The 18,783-nt window shown below is 36.6% G+C and overlaps 1 protein-coding gene across 1 annotated transcript in view; it reads right to left on the reverse strand.

Annotated features, from left to right (window-relative positions):
* MORC1 (MORC family CW-type zinc finger 1) overlaps window positions 1-18,783 on the reverse strand; it is a 166,717-nt gene that overhangs the window by 35,984 nt on the left and 111,950 nt on the right. Inside the window, exons 18-21 of the mRNA XM_038002617.2 lie at window positions 12,947-13,009; window positions 10,987-11,232; window positions 10,735-10,806; window positions 6,663-6,767 (exon numbers count right to left, since the gene is read on the reverse strand). Of these exons, the coding sequence (XP_037858545.2) occupies window positions 6,663-6,767; window positions 10,735-10,806; window positions 10,987-11,232; window positions 12,947-13,009 (486 nt within the window). The remainder of the gene's footprint in view (window positions 1-6,662; window positions 6,768-10,734; window positions 10,807-10,986; window positions 11,233-12,946; window positions 13,010-18,783) is intronic.

Genomic DNA, 18,783 nt, shown 5'->3' on the forward strand with positions numbered 1-18,783 from the left:
ATTTACTTCTGATCAACATAAAATTTAAAGTTTTTTTCTGACGCGCTGATATATAAGGAAAATCTACATGATATTAAGTGTCTCCAACTTTGGACTAAAGATTTTTCGGACCAGTTTATAAGCAGCAGCATAGACTATTATCAACAATAGCTAATAGGAACCACAAGATAGGCTTATGAGAAGAACTACTTAATGCGTTTCATTATAAGCACTTTGTTATAATCCAAGATGATTATATCAAAACGTGTTAATTTTCTTGGTAACTTTCTTTTATGATAAAATCAGACAAGATGAAAGTATCCAAGGTTAACAAAAATGACAGCACTCCCAGAAAAGAAATTTTGTTGTTGGTGTTATTAACACAGCCTCATGAAATTAATTATGTTTGTATTCTATTGTTTAGTTCTCTGCTTTGAGCTCTGAAGGGCTGTTTTTTCTAGGATCAGATATGCCCTCTTACCCCAAAAATGTTACTTGTACAAAGCTCTGCCATCTCTATAACATGAAAAATTTCTTTTCTTTTCCTTTGTTGTATTATCTTTATTCTAATGTTTAAAAGATTTTTGGATAAATGATTTAAAGCCTACAGTATTTTCTTTGAAATAACATTGTGTAAATCTGATTTTATAGGATGCTACCTTCTGTTACAATATAGTTGAGAATCTGAATTTTTTCAAGATGAGACAAGAAAACACACAGCTGTTTTTTCAATTACATTGCTTGTATATTTGATCTTACTTACAAAGGTCTTTCATTTACATTAATTGGTTTCCTTATAGAAATGTTCTTCAGTCACTTAGGCTTAACTGTGTCTCATATTCTGAAGCTGGAGGAAACCTCTTGCCTGAGATTTTTACCTATATCATGAAATAGACAACACCTCACACAAAGTAAGTGAGATTATAGTTAAGTCCTAACATAGAGTTTAAGACACCTTAATTAAAAGTATGTTAACAATGAGCAGGGTGGGATTTGTCAGTTCTCCAAGGGATGCAATGGATCAACATAATACTGCATGCTCAATTTTGTAAAGTATCTACTTAAGAAGATAAATAAATCATAAATAAGTCAGATGAAAAAAAGAACACACCACAGGCAGCTGTGCAACACCTACTTAATTTCATTGCTGTTAAGGAAACTTAAAAACTGGGTAATATCACTTTATCTGATTTCTTTACTTCTACTCCTTTACCCCTCCACGCCTACTTCAAGCACTTATTATGAAGGAGCCATAAGGGCTATAAGACCAGTAAATACCTTTCGGCCAACTTCAAAGACCCCTTCTGTTTGCACTCATCCGCAGTTAACATTATGTTCCAGGCCCTCCCCTTCACTCAGTAATTTATTCACTAACATTGGGTTTCTAGTGTGGGCCAGGAAGTATTACGGGGAAAAGGTCAAAGTCCTGCTGATATGGTTTGGCTGTGTCCCCACCCAAATCTCATCTTGAATTGTAGCTCCCATAATCCCATAATCCCATAATTCCATAATCCCATAATCCCGTAACAGGGGGGACCTAGTGGGAGGTAACTGAATCATGGGGGTGGGTTTTTCCTGTGCTGTTCTTGTGATAGTGAGTAACTCTCATGAGATCTGATGGTTTTATAAAGGGCAGATTTTCTGGAGGCCAAAAGTAAAGCAACAACAGCTCATGGAAGGGGTTGGTGGTAAAGTTATGACCACAACCATATTGCTAGAGTAATAATCTTGGACAAGAAAAATACTTTCTTTTTTAGAAGCTAGGAACTAGTGGAGACCCCAAGAAGATGAGCCTCATGACTATGACTGGACTCTAGCTTGACTAGAAGGACAAAAGCTGGGTCTTAGAAGAAAAGAACTATTAACACATTGTTTAGGTCAGATTTAGGGTGAATACAGAGAGAAATGGGCTTAAGAGAGCTTAATCTGGGCAAGGCATGGATGATGGATTGGTCTTTTAAAATTGATTCAAGATACTTGGCTGGAGAGGCCCATCTAAAAAACTTTGGAAACACAAGCCAAAATGCTGAATGTTAGCCAGTGCAATATATAGGTAGACCTTGAAACTCTCATGACTGAGTAAAGTATATTTATGTACTTCAACTGACCCAAGTGGAATGGGCTGATTGAATGGATGTAGGGGACAGTTATGAAGGTGGGAGGTAAAGGGAGATGTCACATGAAGAGTGATTACACAAGGAGGAGCAAAGTCTAAAAGCTGGGGCTCAAGGTGCCCACCTCCTGGCAGTGTGACCTTTAGTGAGTTTAATTTTCCCCATCTGTGAAATAGGGGTGAAAAGAATACTTGCCTCTCAGGCTATGAAGAGGTGACATGAGATGATGGAAGAACAGTACCTGAATTTCATCATGGCCACACAGAAAGAGAAAAGACCGACTCTACTAGAATACACATGCCTGTGCGTGCACACACACACATGAATTTCTGGACAATTCAGCTTTACAGGGTCAGAGATAACAAATATGGACCACCCCAGCTACCCTAAAATGGTGGAGAGGGCTGTAGCTGTGCTAACAAGATTATGAAAAATAAGAAGTTTGCTGAAACGCAGAGTCCCATACCAAATATCTCCGAAGGAGAGGCTATCTAGAGCATTTGGAAGAGGATTAAGATTTTTTAAAGAAAAACTCCTCATTATTTTCCTGGCAGTTTTTTTAATCTCCAGAAAATGCCTGGAGCTTTAACCAAATCCCAGTTGGAAACTTCTACAGCTCCAAATGATGTGCAAGGTCTTGCCAAGAACACGCTCATTGCATGGACTTTGAAATGAATGGCCCACACTGGCTAAAAGGCCAAGCATAAATATCAGAAAGAAAAAATGTGGTCAGACGTGGTGGCTGGCACATGTAATCCCAGCACTCTGGGAGGCCAAGGCGGGCGGATCTTGATGTCAGGAGATCGAGACCATCCTGGGTAACACAGTGAAACCCCACCTCGACTAAAAATACAAAAATTAGCTGGGCGTGGTTGTGGGTGCCTTTAGTCCCAGTTACTTGGGAGGCCAAGGCAGGAGAATGGTGTGAACCTGGGAGGCGGAGCTTGCAGTGAGCTGAGATTGCGCCACTGCACTCCAGCCTGGGCGACAGGGTGAGACTCTGTCTCAAAAAAAAAAAAAAAAAAGAAAAGAAAAAGAAAAAATGCTGTGGAAGCAATACCAACAAAGAATATGAGCAGAAGTAACTAGAGATGTGACAAATGAAGCTTCATACCACAGGAATGATTTGGAGCATGTTAAATGGGAGGCATGGTGCAGAACCAAGTGCCAGACATTAGAAATGATCAGAAAATAAGGATTGTCCCCACTGGGAAAAGAGGAAACAAGAAGAATGTGGTTTTTAAAAATTACTTCAATAAGGCTGGGCATGGGGATCATGCCTGTAATCCCACCACTTTGGGAGGCCAAGGTGGGTGGATTACTTAAGGCCAGCAGTTCGGGCCAGCCTGGCCAAGACGGCAAAACCCCATCTCTATCAAAAATACAAAAATTAGCTGGATGTGGTGGCACACGTAATTCCAGCTACTCGGGAGGATGAGGCAACAGAACCACCTGCAGTGAGTGGAGATTGTGCCACTGCACTCCAGCCTGGGCGACACAGGGAGACTCTGTCTCAAAAAAATTTTAAAGGTAAAATAAAAAAATAAAAAATTGCTTCAATAGGCCACAGGCCTTAGAATAAAAGTAATAAGAAGAACATTCAATCAAGAATTGAGGGGCTCAGTGGTGGTAGGGAGAGAAGAAGTTAGGAAAACAAATAAAACATAACAGTAAGCCACAGCAGTGAGGTAATTTTGGAGAATGAACGATCAGATGGCTGAAATAATCAGCAACAGTAGGGTTAAATATGAATCTGGAAAGTAACAAATACTTTTGTCATTTCACTTGAAATTGCATAACTATAAGTACAAGAACCAGAGTGAGATGTTGCCTGAAACATGGAACAAAGAAAAATAAAGTGCCTTAATATGAAAAAAAAAAACCATTTCAAAAGGCAGACTGATAGACATTTATTAATTTTATTAACATAGCAAAAACAAATCTGCCAGTCAGAATGGAGTTATTTTCCTGAAAGCATGAAAAAAACAGTTATAGGAGCACAGGCAGGAATAAGGCAAAGGTTCCCAGAGTCAGTGCTCTTTTAGTATTATAGTTGCATTGGTAACATCATCTGCGTCGTGTCTGTTGGGGAGGTGGACACAGCAGGCTGTCTTAGCTGGACGCCTTTTAAATATTCAGGCACCCAGCTCACCAGCAACTGTCAGATTATAATTGGCCAGTCCATGCAGATGGGCATAATGGGACAGAATGCATAGCTTAAGTCAATATGTGCCTTCCGATTGAACTGAGGCTGTATTTATCTTTTAAATAACTAAACTGATATTATGCTATAATACAACAGTTTTATGAATTTGGATAATGTGAAGTCATCCCTGTGAGATGAAGTTTCTTTGGTGTGCTGAATATACTATATTTCTTAGTTTTCTTAGTTTCTTATACCTAAAATAAGACCCTGGGTCCCACATCTAGTAAATTTGCCAAAATAATAAATGCCACATTTAGGGGTCAGGGGAGGGAGTCTTTTGTGGTAGCTAATTATTCTTTCTTAAGTGACAACTTCCTGCACCACCATTAGCACTGAGTGCCTTCCTTCTTGAAATTTAATAGACACAGGGGCACACACACACTCACACATGCACACAGATACACGCTATAATTAGAAGATAACTAGGAAGGAGCACGGGGGATGGGATGATCTTTTTTTAATTTCTAGGTTTAAGAAAGTACAGACAGACAACATTGAGGAGCAATTATTTCCTACTTGCATTATTGCAACTCCAGCCAAACAGAAATTAATGTGCATCTCTGGATAATATGTGTTTATCCAAGTTAATTAGACACCATGAGTATGAAAACAGACATCTTGCTAGGATCACAGAGACACAAATCATACCACATAGCTACACACAGTAATATAAGAACTTGAGAACTACTACCTAAAAAGTCAATATTTTAAATATAAATGCCATCTCTAATTCATGAAAAGGCACTTGCCAAAAGCTCTGTGCAGAGCTGAGAGAGGTGACAAAGTAAAGGCTACATGAAAACTCACACAGACTTTGAAACTTCTGAAAAGCAAGTGGTGAATAGTAATATTCACAGGTACAACTATATTACATTTTGCTTTGAAGAGGTCAAGAAAGGTGGCATTATTTACAACATCAGTTGCAGTTTTGTCTTTCTTTCTAGCCTCTGATTAAATTTTGACCCTTTTCCTTTTGAAAATACTTCGGTGTTTACTTTTTTCATTTAGTTGTTCTTCACTGTTAATAGTGAGGCTATTTCTGTTCCCATTCACAAATCATGTCTATACCTTTTTAACATCCCTTTAAATGGCTTCTTCAAATGATTACAATTTATGGATGAAATGATATGATGTCTGGGAGTAATGGGGGCAGGGAGGGGATATGGATGAAACAACAATGGCCATGAGTTGCTAACCACTGGAGCCGGGAAATGGGCACATTTCCCATGGTTGCACTATGTTTAAAATTTTCCAAAATGAAACAACTTTTAAATAAAACCTTCATTATAGTTATGTCATGTACCTTGTGACAATAATTTTCTGGTGAAGGACATTATCATAAATTAAGCTAAAGTCAGAAGAAGTGATATGTCTCTCATTGGCACAAGTGCAATTTAAACCTAATCCACAATTCTACATAGCATTTTGAGGGACCTTACCCTAAAGACATGTCCAAAGAGGCCATGTCCTTTTCTAAATACTCTCACTTATCATGTCAAAAATAGAACCATCCAGGCTACTGTAGTTGCTCTTACGCAGGTTCAAGTTTAGCTATAAGCTTCTTGGCAATCAAGGTAAAAAGGAAACTATAATGAGTAATAAAATTTATATTCAGATAAAAGAAAACATCAGATTTTTTCCCTGACATTAAATTCTCATGTGTCAATTACTTTTAGTGATTTTTTTAACAGAAAGGACACTATATAACATAATGAACACCATGGCTTCACAGATGAAACATTTCTCATATAGTAAGTCCTTGAATCATTTCTTCCTAAACACCAAGGGCTTTTTACGTTTGCTTTAGTGAAGGCAAAGCAACTCGATTCTACAGGAGCCCAGACAGGTCCTCCTTGATATCAACTATCAAGTTAGAAATAGGAACACATTATTTTCCTATAAGGAGAAAATGGGGAGCATGCCCATAATCCTTGAACAGACTTTTCTCTGCCTAATTTAAGTCAATTCAGAAGTAAACCTTCTGGTGAGAGTCCAAATTACAAATTATAGAAAGGATCATATTCTTCAGATTTGGGAATGAGTTTTCACAATGACCTTCAAGTTATATATATAACTTTTGTAAATTTTTGTATATTTACATATATATTAAGGCTTTCTTAGCCTGATAACTAAAACAGAAAGGGGCCGTGGATTAGGGGTGGAGATGCGTAAGTTCCAGATGTATCTCTACTAGTTTATGTAGCCTTGAGCAAGTAACTTAAACTTTTCTGAGTCTTATTTCTTCATCTAAAAACTAGGTTATCCAACTAAATGTTTCCATTACTTTGAGGCACTAACAGATCCCTCTAACCTTTGTGAATATGAAAATGTCAAGGTGTCATTTAGTGTGTAGTTTATCTCACCAGGATAATATCTGAATCACTCTTGCTGTTGTCATCTTCAATCAACACCTTACATTCCTCTACAAAGTTCAGACTCTGCTTCTTTTTCATTTCCCAAAAAGCGGCCTATACCAAGGAATTAACAAAAAAAAAAAAAAATACAAGGATTAGTTGCAATCAATGGTACCATTAAGCTACCTTCACTCTTCATTCTGCCTCTACATACTGTAGACTTTTGTAGGATATATAGCGAAAATTCAATTTCTGATCTTTGCATATGATAAGCATGTGGTAAGATTTACTCAGAGCATATCTGCCTTCTTAATTGATGCTTAGGTTAATATTAAAATTAATTATATTTCCTGAACCTTCTCTGTTGGTGGTAATGCCTAGTGTGTTTATTGGACAGGATATTAGAAATTTACTACAAATAATCCTCGAGTAATCAAACGTTGTTTCAATTACAGTTTAAAACCTGATTAAATTAATTTTTCAAGTGCTTATAAAGAATTTCACAATCTCCTGATTTATCCAGGAGAAAATGGGGATTTCTAGATTTTCTTAAATATATAATATCTTCTGGAATGAAATTAGCTTATCTTTCTATTTTTGTTTGTTTGTTTGTTTGTTTGTTTGTTTTGAGACGGAGTCTCGCTCTGTCACCCAGGCTGGAGTGCAGTAGTGCGAACTTGGCTCACAGCAACCTCCGCCTTCCAGTTTCAAGCGATTATCCTACCTCAGTCTCCCGAGCAGCTGAGATTACAGGTGCCCACCACCATGCCTGGGAAATTAGCTTATTTTTCTAAGAGCTGATATGCAATCTGTCTCCATTTCTTCATCTTCCACTTAGCGGTAAATTCATTACTTTTAATGGCAAAAACAGCAATTACTTTTGCATGAATCTATAATCTGGTTTCTACCCTTTCTACTCCAACAACAAAAATATTCCTGAGATCATCCCTCTTACCTCTAAATCATTAAGTCAACAGACAATTTTTAGGTCTTTGGCCAGTTGAGATGGTTTCTCAACAGAATTCAGCCTCCGTGACAGTCTCTCTTCAAATCACCCTTTTCCTCCATTTTGGTTTTAATGAAACAGTAAATTCCTGGTTTCTTCTCTTACTGCTCTGGCAATTCCTTCACAATCATCTGTGCACAGCTGTACTCTCGTAGCTAGCCACAAAATGCTAAAATTCTGCAAGTTTCTGTCTAGTCCTTCTTTTCTTCTTACCCATTCAACCTCATTCATCCTTAGGCATGTAAATACCTCACAAGACTGTCTCCTATTTAAACTTCACCTCTGAAATCCAGACTTATGTTTATGACTTTTCACTTGGCACATCCTCTTGGAAGTCTCAAACTATGTAAGCTGAACTCATGCTGTTCTCCAGAAGCCCAGTCACCTTCTACAATGACCAATTTCAATTAATGGAATCACCATTCAACCTGGTGAAAGAGCTCAAAATTCTGTAGTCATTCTGCCGTTTTCCTCTACATGATCCTCTATATCCAATAAAGGCAGCCCCCAGGAAAGGGCAGTGTTACCTCCTCCATCACCATCATCCTAGCCTACACCACTGTGATCTCTCCAACAGAGCACAGTCAAGTCTCCTAACTGCTCTGCCCACATTCACTTTTGTTAAGCATTATCTGTGAAACAGAAACACCATGTACTGGTTATCAGTTCCAGAGGAGGAGTCTCAAAACTTCTGCCTATAGTATCTTGCTTATTGGAGTTGCCAAAGAAAACACAATGCAGTCAGGCACTAGATGGAACAATACTTTACTCACATAGAGAAGAGCAAGATCAGCCTCAGAAGTATGTATCAGTCCCCCATGCCCAGCAGGCTCCCCCATCAGCTAATGCTAGGCAATTGGCTACATGCACCCTTCTCATACTACAGGAGAAAGATGCTGTGTTCCCTCCCTAAGGAAGACAGATATAGCAGTGGGGTTGACCAAGGTTTCATGTGACACACACATTTAAGTAGAACAAAAGAGCATACACTGGACTTGCAACAGAGAAAATATTTCCATACGAGGCAATAAACCCAGCATAGGCCATGTGTGGTCTTCATCTCTTGGTAAGAGAATGGCTCAAGGTCCATTCTTATGCAGCAAGGTGGAGGCCAAAATGCTGTACCCCTGAGACTGTCTTTCCCAACAACTCTGCTCTCTACTAACCTTTCTTCTATACTCAGCCAACGCAATCTTCACTAAAGAAAACTCTGGTCATGTCACTTCCCTGCTTGAAACTCTTCAATGGTTTCCCATTACTTACAGGATAAATGCAAAACCCCTTATGGGTAGCCTATAGGACCTGCCCTACTCCTTCACACCACAGTCCCTTTCCATCTCTTTTCCCTGCCATAGATTACTTGTCTTTTTAAAGTTCTTCATATTCACCATGTTTCCTCTTTTTCCATTGCTTAGAAGTGCTTTTCCTTCCCTTTTACCAATGTAATTACATTTCAATCCTAAAAGGCTAGTTACCATATTTTCTGGGAAGATGTTCCTGTCCTACCAGAATCAAAAACCCTTATTATAAACACTCATGCTACTGTGTCATAAAAACTGCCATAGTAGCAGTTGACGTTTGTCTCTGTAATTATTGGGTGTCTGTCTCTATCACTAGACTGTAAGTTTGATGGTGGCAGAAACCATATGTGGTTTTATTCCTAAATCTCCTGTGACTGGCATACTGAATAGCACATAGTAAAATTATACATATACAGACACATCTATGTATATACTGGTATAAGTATATATATCTACATGAAGTGTGTGTATATTGCTTCATATAGCTTTACATATTATATGTTTATGCACACACACATGCACGTGCATACTGAGTCCCTGTATTTAATGTGTAAAATGTTTTGTTCTAACACTTGGACACACTCTCAACTTCTCAATGGACTGTATGTTTTTAGAGCATGTAACATATCTATACAATAAACTGACAAACCCTAAATCTTGAAATTGCACAGCTAATGAGTCTTTCTGGAATTCTGAGTTAAAAGAGGTATGATTATAAAGTGATAACATGCAGGAGTTCGAACACAGCAAGGGTTGAATATCTGCTGAATATATAAAATGTTACATTCAAGTACAATACATAATTCAAATCAACAAAAAACTTGAAATTCTGTAGGTTGTAAACAGATTCAGCTTGGCTCATATAGTCTCAAGAAAAGATTTGGGCCAAAATTTCAAAATTATAGGAAAATGGACTTGAAATACTTTAAGAGGATGAGCTACCCAAAAAATGGTATTAAGGAAAGGCTGCCTTAGGAAGTAAGAATTTTTACTAAAGATTTTCAGAGAGTCTGTATATCATTTGCCAAAGATATTATAAGGAATGTGTGAGAGATTTCTATAATGTAACTACTATTCAAAATAATTCCTTTGGAAAGGATCATGCATAAAATATCTTGCCTCCCACCACGACTAATCCAATGTCTTACACTGGGTAGAACTCAGCAGATATTTGCTAATTAAGTAAGTTTATGGCTTTCAGAGCCTATAGCAGTTCATTTGAATATTTCCTATGGTGAACAATATCTACTCTTTAAGGTTGAATTTAATTTGTGGAAATAGTAAAAGGGCATTAGAAGTCAAATGTGATGGACAAGGTAGATAAACTAGGCAGTAAATTTTGGCTTAAAAAGATATAAAATGAAAGTTATTGAGATGATGTCTATAATCATTCAGCACTGAACCTAGCACAGGGTAAATGCCCATTCAATTGTAGGCATTCATATTGTTATAAACTGAACCTGAGGGCAAATCCTCAAAAAAAAGAATTAAATAATGGCAACTCTGTAAGAATAAATGTGTTGTGATTCTTTTCAAAGAAATAAACTCATCTGTACACATGAAAATTTTAGAGTGGTGCATTTGTTAACATGACTCTTAACACTTAGTAACACATTATATCCCAGTTTTTTCAGAACCTTGATTACAGGGTAACAATATGTATGATTTAGCTAAGCATTTTCCTATAAAGCATTGAATGCAAAACTTAAAGATTAAAGGTTTATCCTATATGAATATTTCTCCCTTAAATCCAAATTTAAAAGCCTTTTCCCACCTGGGCATCCTTCAGGGCCTCTTCAGTTGGTTGGGCTCTCCAGACACTGGTAATATTAGCAATCTGACTTTTCTTTCAAAACAGAGAATACAGAAAAAAAATTAGAAATTGGGACCTTGTCCAGGAAACACACACTGCAATGTATATTTTATAATTAGAGTGTCTTAAAATGTGAAGATGAAGCAAAACCTTGACCGAATGCTATTTCCAGAATAAGTGAATTGTTTTGTGAACAAGAAACAATGATAATACCTGGGATCTCTCAGCTAGTTTGACATTTTCTGGCAGAGCTACTGGAGGTCTCTGCTGTTGAGAGTTCATTTTCTCCTCCATAGACTTTTTCATAATTTTCGTTTCTGAAATATATTCTACATCAGAGTCTGTCTCTTCTATGTTTCTTTTCTGTCCTCTATGGCTCACTGAAAGCTCAAAGGATGAAAGAGATTCATGCTTCAAGTCATCGCCCAAAAGCCTGATTCTCTGGGTTTTGGTGTTTTCCTTAAATAACAAAGAACATGTTTTTATTTTTTGGTAGATAGCTTATTTATAATTAGTCACCACTTCTTTCATAACCTCATTATAATAGGTATTTCTTATTACTAATAAAAAGTTTAAAAATCAAAAGTTTAGAAACAACTTTAGCAAATGTATAATGCCACAATGGCTTATTAAGAATTTGATTCCTAAATAGCTGCAAAGTTGTGCTGGGTCAAGAAATCTGATTTTGAGGATAAAAAAGCCCAGCAATTGAGAACACACTGTGCATTCTGACTTCATCCCAATAGAGGTTCACTTGCCTTTGGCTCCCTGCTGCAAACAAGGCTGGTCCTCATCCCTATTCACATTCACATCCTGCTTCCTGCCCCTTGCTAGCTGCTACTGCAGTCAATGAAAGATACATTTGCTAAGAGATCTAGAATACACGTGCCTGCTTGTTAGAGCCTATTCTCTTTTGTAAGAAACCAAAAATAACTATTAGAAGGAGAGGAGTTGAGGGCAGAGCACCGAGTGACATTCTAGTTATTCTAAGCATATCATTATCCTCCATAGCCTTAGTGTCCACTAGTCAAGTAACCTTCTCCGCAACAGTGCTGAGGGCTCAATGAAACTCTTTAGCTCCCATTTTCCTTCACATAAACCACTACCATTTTGTAAAGTTACGATACAGTCGAGTATACTAGTTTGTTCATAGCTAAGTCAAATCTCAAGGCATGAGACAATGTTATTATTACGGAGGACTTACAATGACATGTTACAATCTATTTCCCATGGCAAGTTACTTGCAGGTGATTTTTACTGCTTTCCACTCCAGAAGAATCCCTTTCTTCATCTTGCTCTCAGACTCTGGTGATAATTTATTATAAAATGGGTAGGTTCTAAGTCTGGTTTTGCAATTCAGGTATGTGGTGATCTTAGATAAATTACTATAAAAGGAGGGAGCTGGATTATAAGACTATACCAGCTCCAACTTATTACTGGGTTCATTGGTCTCTGATTCCTTGATATAGTAGCAGAAGGTGCAAATTAAAAACACACACACATAAACTAAAAAGACAGGACAGAAACAACTGTTCCAATATTTAAAGTGAATAGTAAAGAAATGCCAAAGATACAAAATAAATTATGTATATCAGAAATCTGTTTATTTAAAGGTTGTCTGAGTTTATAAATCTCATCATCTGCCTGTTAAGAAATGTGAACAATTAAAATTATAAAGAGTTCCATATTTTTGTGTGTGACTGATATAACTGAGAAGCTCTAACTAAAGGCTCAAAAATGTTCCTCTCTAAATTTTAAATTCTACATAAGAACAGATATTTGAGGAATATAATGTAATATGACATTTAGCAAACACAAGAAATGATATAGGAACTACATATACAACATATTTCTAGGCAAATACACATCCGTAGACAAAAAACATATATGTATATATCCCTAGAAAGTACTGGAAAGAAATACATCATTTTAAAAGGTTATTATGCACAGGAAGGAAGATAATGGGTGATTTAAATTTTGTTTATGTTTTATTTTCTAACTTATCCCTAATAAACATGTATCACTCTAACAATAATAAAATGGCAGTTAAAATCTATTAGTGCTTCACTGTGTGAACCTCATAAACCATGAAGACCGTTGGCCCTCGATAAGGCTTATCCTTCACATGGTTAAAACATGACATAAATTGCTTAATCCTACATTAATTACTCACCTTATCTGCTGAGGTTAGGCAGGTGGAAATGACAGTGATTTCGTCCACTGGTATAAATTGAGGCTTTATGGGAAAACAAACCATTAAGGCAAATGTAAGTAAAAATAACCTTCAGTTGGCATAGGGTAATAATTCAGCATTCTCCATTTCTTAAAGAAAGGTCAAGATAGCAAACCCTCATGAATAATTGTTCAAGAAGTGCATTTAAGTTTAGATATACTGTAGTAATGTTCTGATTAGTAGTGACAAGATAGTGCAAGAAAATCCAATGGTTTGTTGAAGCATTATGGATCAAACGTCTTTGAACAAGGCATTGCTCTGTTGAACTGAGTCTCGTGTCCAGCCTCCACAGCCCTTGTCTCTTTTCTCTCAAGACTCTCTGTTCCCCAACTACAGGGTCCCGGGTCTGGAAGGAATCCTGACCTTAGGCAGCAGCACTGTCTAGTTCAGAGCTCTGGGCATCAGCTTCAATGGACTCTTGAGGGTAAACTGGCCCTGCCTATGTCCCTAATGCAGTCAGTGCCCAATCACATTTACTATTCCTCAGGCTTATTTTCATGTTTCCATACTTTGGCCTGAAATGACTTTTCCAAACTTGTCCATTTGTCAAATTCCACTCATCCTTCAGGTCTCAGTTCAGATAACTATCCTGAAGGTCTCCTCCAATTCCCCAAGGGATAATTAATTGCTTTATCTTCTATGCCCTCATGGCATTGTTTCTCTCTACATGTTTATAGAGGTAATGTAGTCACATGTGACAACACATTTTTAGAAGTATATTAAAATGAAGCCTCTTTACTACTTCAATCTCCACTTGTCTAATTCATATTCCATTAACATGTGACCACTGATACCACCATCTTGTTCAATGTTTCTGGAGATCTGTTTATATTTCATATATATAAGCATATATATGTGTGTGTGTGTGTATATATATATTTTTCCCACTTTTTGTGGCAGGGAAAGATGGTAGTATATTATACACACGGTCTGCATCATGCTTTTTTATTTAAGGATATATCCTAGAGGTCTTTCTCTTTAGTACATAAAGAGCTTCTTATTCTCTTTTACAGCTGTATTGTTGTATTCCAGTGTATTGTTGCAAAAAAATGTATTTAACCAGGTCTGTTGATTGACATTTGGATCTCCTTAATCTTTTACTATACAAACAATTTTGCAGTGACCAACCTAGTAAATAGGTAATTTCACATTTGGGTTAATATGTCCATATAATCAATTTCCAAAAGTGAACTTTCTGGGTCAAAAGGTACATGCATTTATAATTTGGATAGACACTGCTAAATTGTCTCTGCCAGGCTTTTTGGTGGCCTAGCATATAGTCATCCTGTGATTATTCCAAGAGTACTTGAAAAGAAATACATACTCTATTTTGAGAGTGCAGAGTTTAGATAGATAGATAGATAGATAGATAGATAAAATTATATGTATATTGCTATTATTATTATTATTTAGGTATCCCTGAGCTGAGAGTAAGTTAAAGTTTCCTATTACTAGTATGATTGTCTCTTTTTTTCATATATCACTTGTAATTATTGCTTTATTGACATCATATACACGTTTGATATTGGTTCAACCATTTTATTTTATCCTTTACTTTTATAATTTAAGTTTTCAATGATACATAGTATTTTCTCTTTTTCTAGTGACCTCCATTATGGTGATAACTTTATATAATATTTTTAGTTTTCTCTGTCTTTAGACAGGATCTATGTATTTCCTACTCTGAACAGTGGCAAAATTTATTTTCTCTTCCCTCTTTTGTTCCCCTGATTTTTATCAACAGTATGAGCCTTCCCAGTGTCTAACTTAGTACTAAGAAGTATGTTGAAATCAAATAAATGACACCTCTTGGTCTCCTATTACAGTTGAGGCAAACATCAAACTACTTTTCCCCTTCTATCACCCTTGCCTTTCCTTTTTTGTTAGCCGAATTATTTTTACATTGCCAGGGTATTTACACTCAGTCTGGTATTTAATGTCACATATATTTTAGGCTTTTTGCTTTAATTAAATACAGTCAATGCTCACATCCAGTTCTTTGCTGTAGAATTTTCAGACATCTCTTGCTGGTTGAAGTTTGATCCCTGGTAGTTTCCTCAAAAAGAGATCATGAGAATATTTCCTGAGTTCTTTCCTATTTTTATTTTATTTTATTTACTTATTTATTTATTTGAGATGGAGTCTTGTTCTGTCGCCAGGCTGGAGCGCAGTGGCACAATCTCCTCTCACTGCAACCTCCACCTCCCGGGTTTGAGCGATTCTCCTGCCTCAGCCTCCCAAGTAGCTGAGACTACAGGCGCACACCACCATGCCCAGCTAATTTTTGTATTTTTAGTAGAGACTGGGTTTCACCATATTGGCCAGGATGGTCTCCATCTCTTGACCTTGTGATCCGCCCGCCTCGGCCTCCCGAAGTGCTGGGATTACAGGCGTGAGCCACCATACCCAGTTCTTTCCTATTTTTAAAACTATTTACCTGTAGGCTTTTTATGTGAAGAGTAATTTAGTGAATATAAAAGTCTTGGTTCACACTTCCTTTCCGTGAGGATCTTACAGTTTTTACTTCATCACCTGGAGCTGATTTTTTTTTAGCGAAGTTTGAAGCCAAAGTGAACTGTTTTGTCCCTATAGGTGACTTGATGTTTATACCTGTTGGTCAAAGGAATCTATATTTTTTATAGTCGAGTAATTTTATTATAATATACATCTTACTATTGACTATTCTCGGGGCAGTTTTTCCCTATTGTGTAGCATACCATTTCAAACATGTAGCTTCAAGTTTCACCCTTTTCCTGAAAAGCATGCCTGATTTATATCTTTAAAAATGTGTTCTTTCATTATTCTGTTTTCTCTGGGTATTCAAATTATGCAAATATTGTGTCTCCTTCTTACTTCTATCATTATCATTTTCTGTGTAATTAATTGTAAGCAATTCTTTCCTAATTTCTATTATTTTTATTTGCTTTTTACTTTTATCCTCTACACCAGGGGACAGCAAACTTTTTCTGTAAAAGGTTAGATAGAAAATAGTTTTGCAAGTCAGTGTTCTCTCTGTCTCTCCTCTCCCTCTTTCTCTCTTTACCATCTAAAAATGTAAAAGTCATTTTCAGCTTGTGGGCCATAAATGAACAGAGGGTGGACTGGATTTAGCCTATGGGTAATAGTTTGTGACCTTTGCTCTATATCCCCACTGTCCTTACCAAAATGATAATTTTTCTTGTGTTCTTTCCAATTGTATGATTTCATTTCTTCTGTTTCTTTAAGTTCTGAAAATTACGTTTTATTTCATTGTCTCCTACAGTCTCAGCATCTCTTCACAAATCCTTATATTTCTGTTTTAGAATCTTCTTGCATAAAAATGACTTTTTTCATTGAGTTTTAAAAAATGTATGTATAAATGTGTATGTTTAATTTCCTTCCGATGTGCATTTTAATTTTTCTTTTTTCTGATTTACAGCTTTAGTGACATATAGCTGACAAACAAGTAACAGCACAAAATTCAAATATATAATTTGAAAGCCTTTGATATATGTATAATAATCAAGATAATTAACATACCGATCATCTCCAAAACTTTCTTGGTCTCCCCAGCACCTCTTCCAACCCTGTCCCATTCCTAAGCAACCACTGATCTGCTTTCTCTTGCTGTCAATTAGCTGCATCTTCCGGAGTTTTATATTAAGTGAAATCACACAGTATGCAATCTTTTTTTTGTTTGACCTCTTTCACTCAGAAGAATTATTTAAAAACTCATCCATATTGCTGTGTGAATCAAGAGTGCATTTCTTCCTGTTACTAAGTAATTTTCCACTGAATGGACATGCCATAATTTGTCCTTTCACCTTTTGATGGTCATCTGGATGGCTTCCAGATTTTGGCAATTACAAACAAAGCTGCTTAGTATAAGCACACAAGCACAAGTTTTGAAGTGGACATATGCTTACATTTCTTTTGACTAATACCTCGGAGTGGAATATCTGGGTCATATGATAGGCGTATCTTTAACTTTTTAAAAACTGCCAAACTAGGCTTACCCCTATAATCCCAACCCTTTGGGAGGCCAAGGCAGGAGGATCGCTTGAGGCCAGGAGTTTGAGACTGCTGTGAGCTATGACTGTGCAGTCCAGCATGGGCAACAGAGTGAGACCACATCTCAAAAAACAAAAAAACACTGCCAAACTGTTTTCCTAAGTCATTTTACCATTTTGCATTTTTAATGGTTGCTCTCTATCCTAGGTCAACATAGCATAATCATTTTAACTTTATCCATTGTAGTGAGTGTGTAGTGGTTATCTCATTGTGGTTTTAATTTGCAGTTCCCTTAATTATTAATGAAATTGACTTTTCATGTGTTTATTGGCTATCTGCAAGTCTCCTTTGGTTAAGTAGCTGCCTAAATGTGTCTATTTTTTAACTGCATTGTTTTCTCACTATTTGTTTTTGTTTTTGTTTTTGTTTTGAGACGGAGTTTCGCTCTTGTTGCCCAGGCTGAAGTGCAACAGCACAATCTTGGCTCACTGCAACCTCTGCCTCCCAGGTTCAAGCCAGTCTCCTGCCTCAGCCTCCCGAGTAGCTGGGATTACAGGCATGCACCCCCACGCCCGGCTAATTTTGTATTTTTAGCAGACATGGGGTTTCTCCGTGTTGGTCAGGTTGGTCTTGAACTCCAGACCTCAGGGGGTCCACCCGCCTTGGCCTCCCAAAGTGCTAGGATTACAGGCGTGAGCCACCAAGCCCAGCCGAGTTTTAAAAGTTCTCTCCATACTCTAGATACAAGTCCACTGTCAGGTATTGTTTTGCAAATATTTTCTCCAAGTCTGTAGCTTGACTTCAATTTCTCAACAATGTCTTCTGAAGAGCCAAAGTCATTAATTTTGATGAAGTACAATTAAAAAAAAATTCTTTTTATAGTTCATGCATTTTGTGTCATATTTTAGAAATATATGCCAAATACCAGGTCACTAAAATTTCTTCCTATATTTTCTTCTAGAAGGTTATCTTTTACATTTAGCTCCATGATCCATTTCAAAATAATGTTGTATATAACAGGAAATAAGAATAAATGTTTATTATTTGGGGGGATATATGACTATCCAAATGTTTTGGTTCCATTTGTTGAAAAGATTCTTATTCTCTCATTAAAATATCTTGGTCCCTTAGTTGAAAATCAGCTGGCCATATACTTGTGGGTCTATTTCTAAACTCTCTATTCCATTTCATTGCTATATTTGTCTCTTTTTACACCAATACCACACTGACTTAACTACAGTTTTATTACGAGTATTAAAATTAGGTAGTATGATTCCTCCAACTTTGTTCTTTTTTAAGGTTATTCTAAATTCTTTGCACGCCATATAAATTTTAGAATCAGTTTTTAATTTCTATCAAAACACTTGCTTGAATTTTAATTGATGCTAACTGGGGAGAATAGATATCTTAGCAATGTTGACTCTTCAAACTCGTGACATAGAATCTCTCTCCATTTATGTGTTTTATTTAATGTTTTCAGCAGTGTTCTATAGCTTCCACTGTACAGGTCTTACATGTCTTTTGCCAAATTTATCTCCAAGCAGTTAATATATTTTAATGCTATTGGAAATGGTATTTTTCAATTTCAATTTCCAATTGTTTGCTGCTAATATATAGAAAATTAATTTTTATATATTGATTTTGTATCCTGCAACCTTGCTCAAGCTCATTTCAGTAGTTCTAGTAATTTTCTATAAATATTATCTGTTTTCTATACAAACAATCAAATTTTGAAAGAAAAAAAACTTTTACCTCTTCTTCTGCAATCTGAGTGCCTTTTCTTTCTT

The sequence above is a fragment of the Chlorocebus sabaeus genome, chromosome 22 (assembly GCF_047675955.1).
Source record: "Chlorocebus sabaeus isolate Y175 chromosome 22, mChlSab1.0.hap1, whole genome shotgun sequence".
Taxonomy (NCBI): Eukaryota; Metazoa; Chordata; class Mammalia; order Primates; family Cercopithecidae; genus Chlorocebus; species Chlorocebus sabaeus.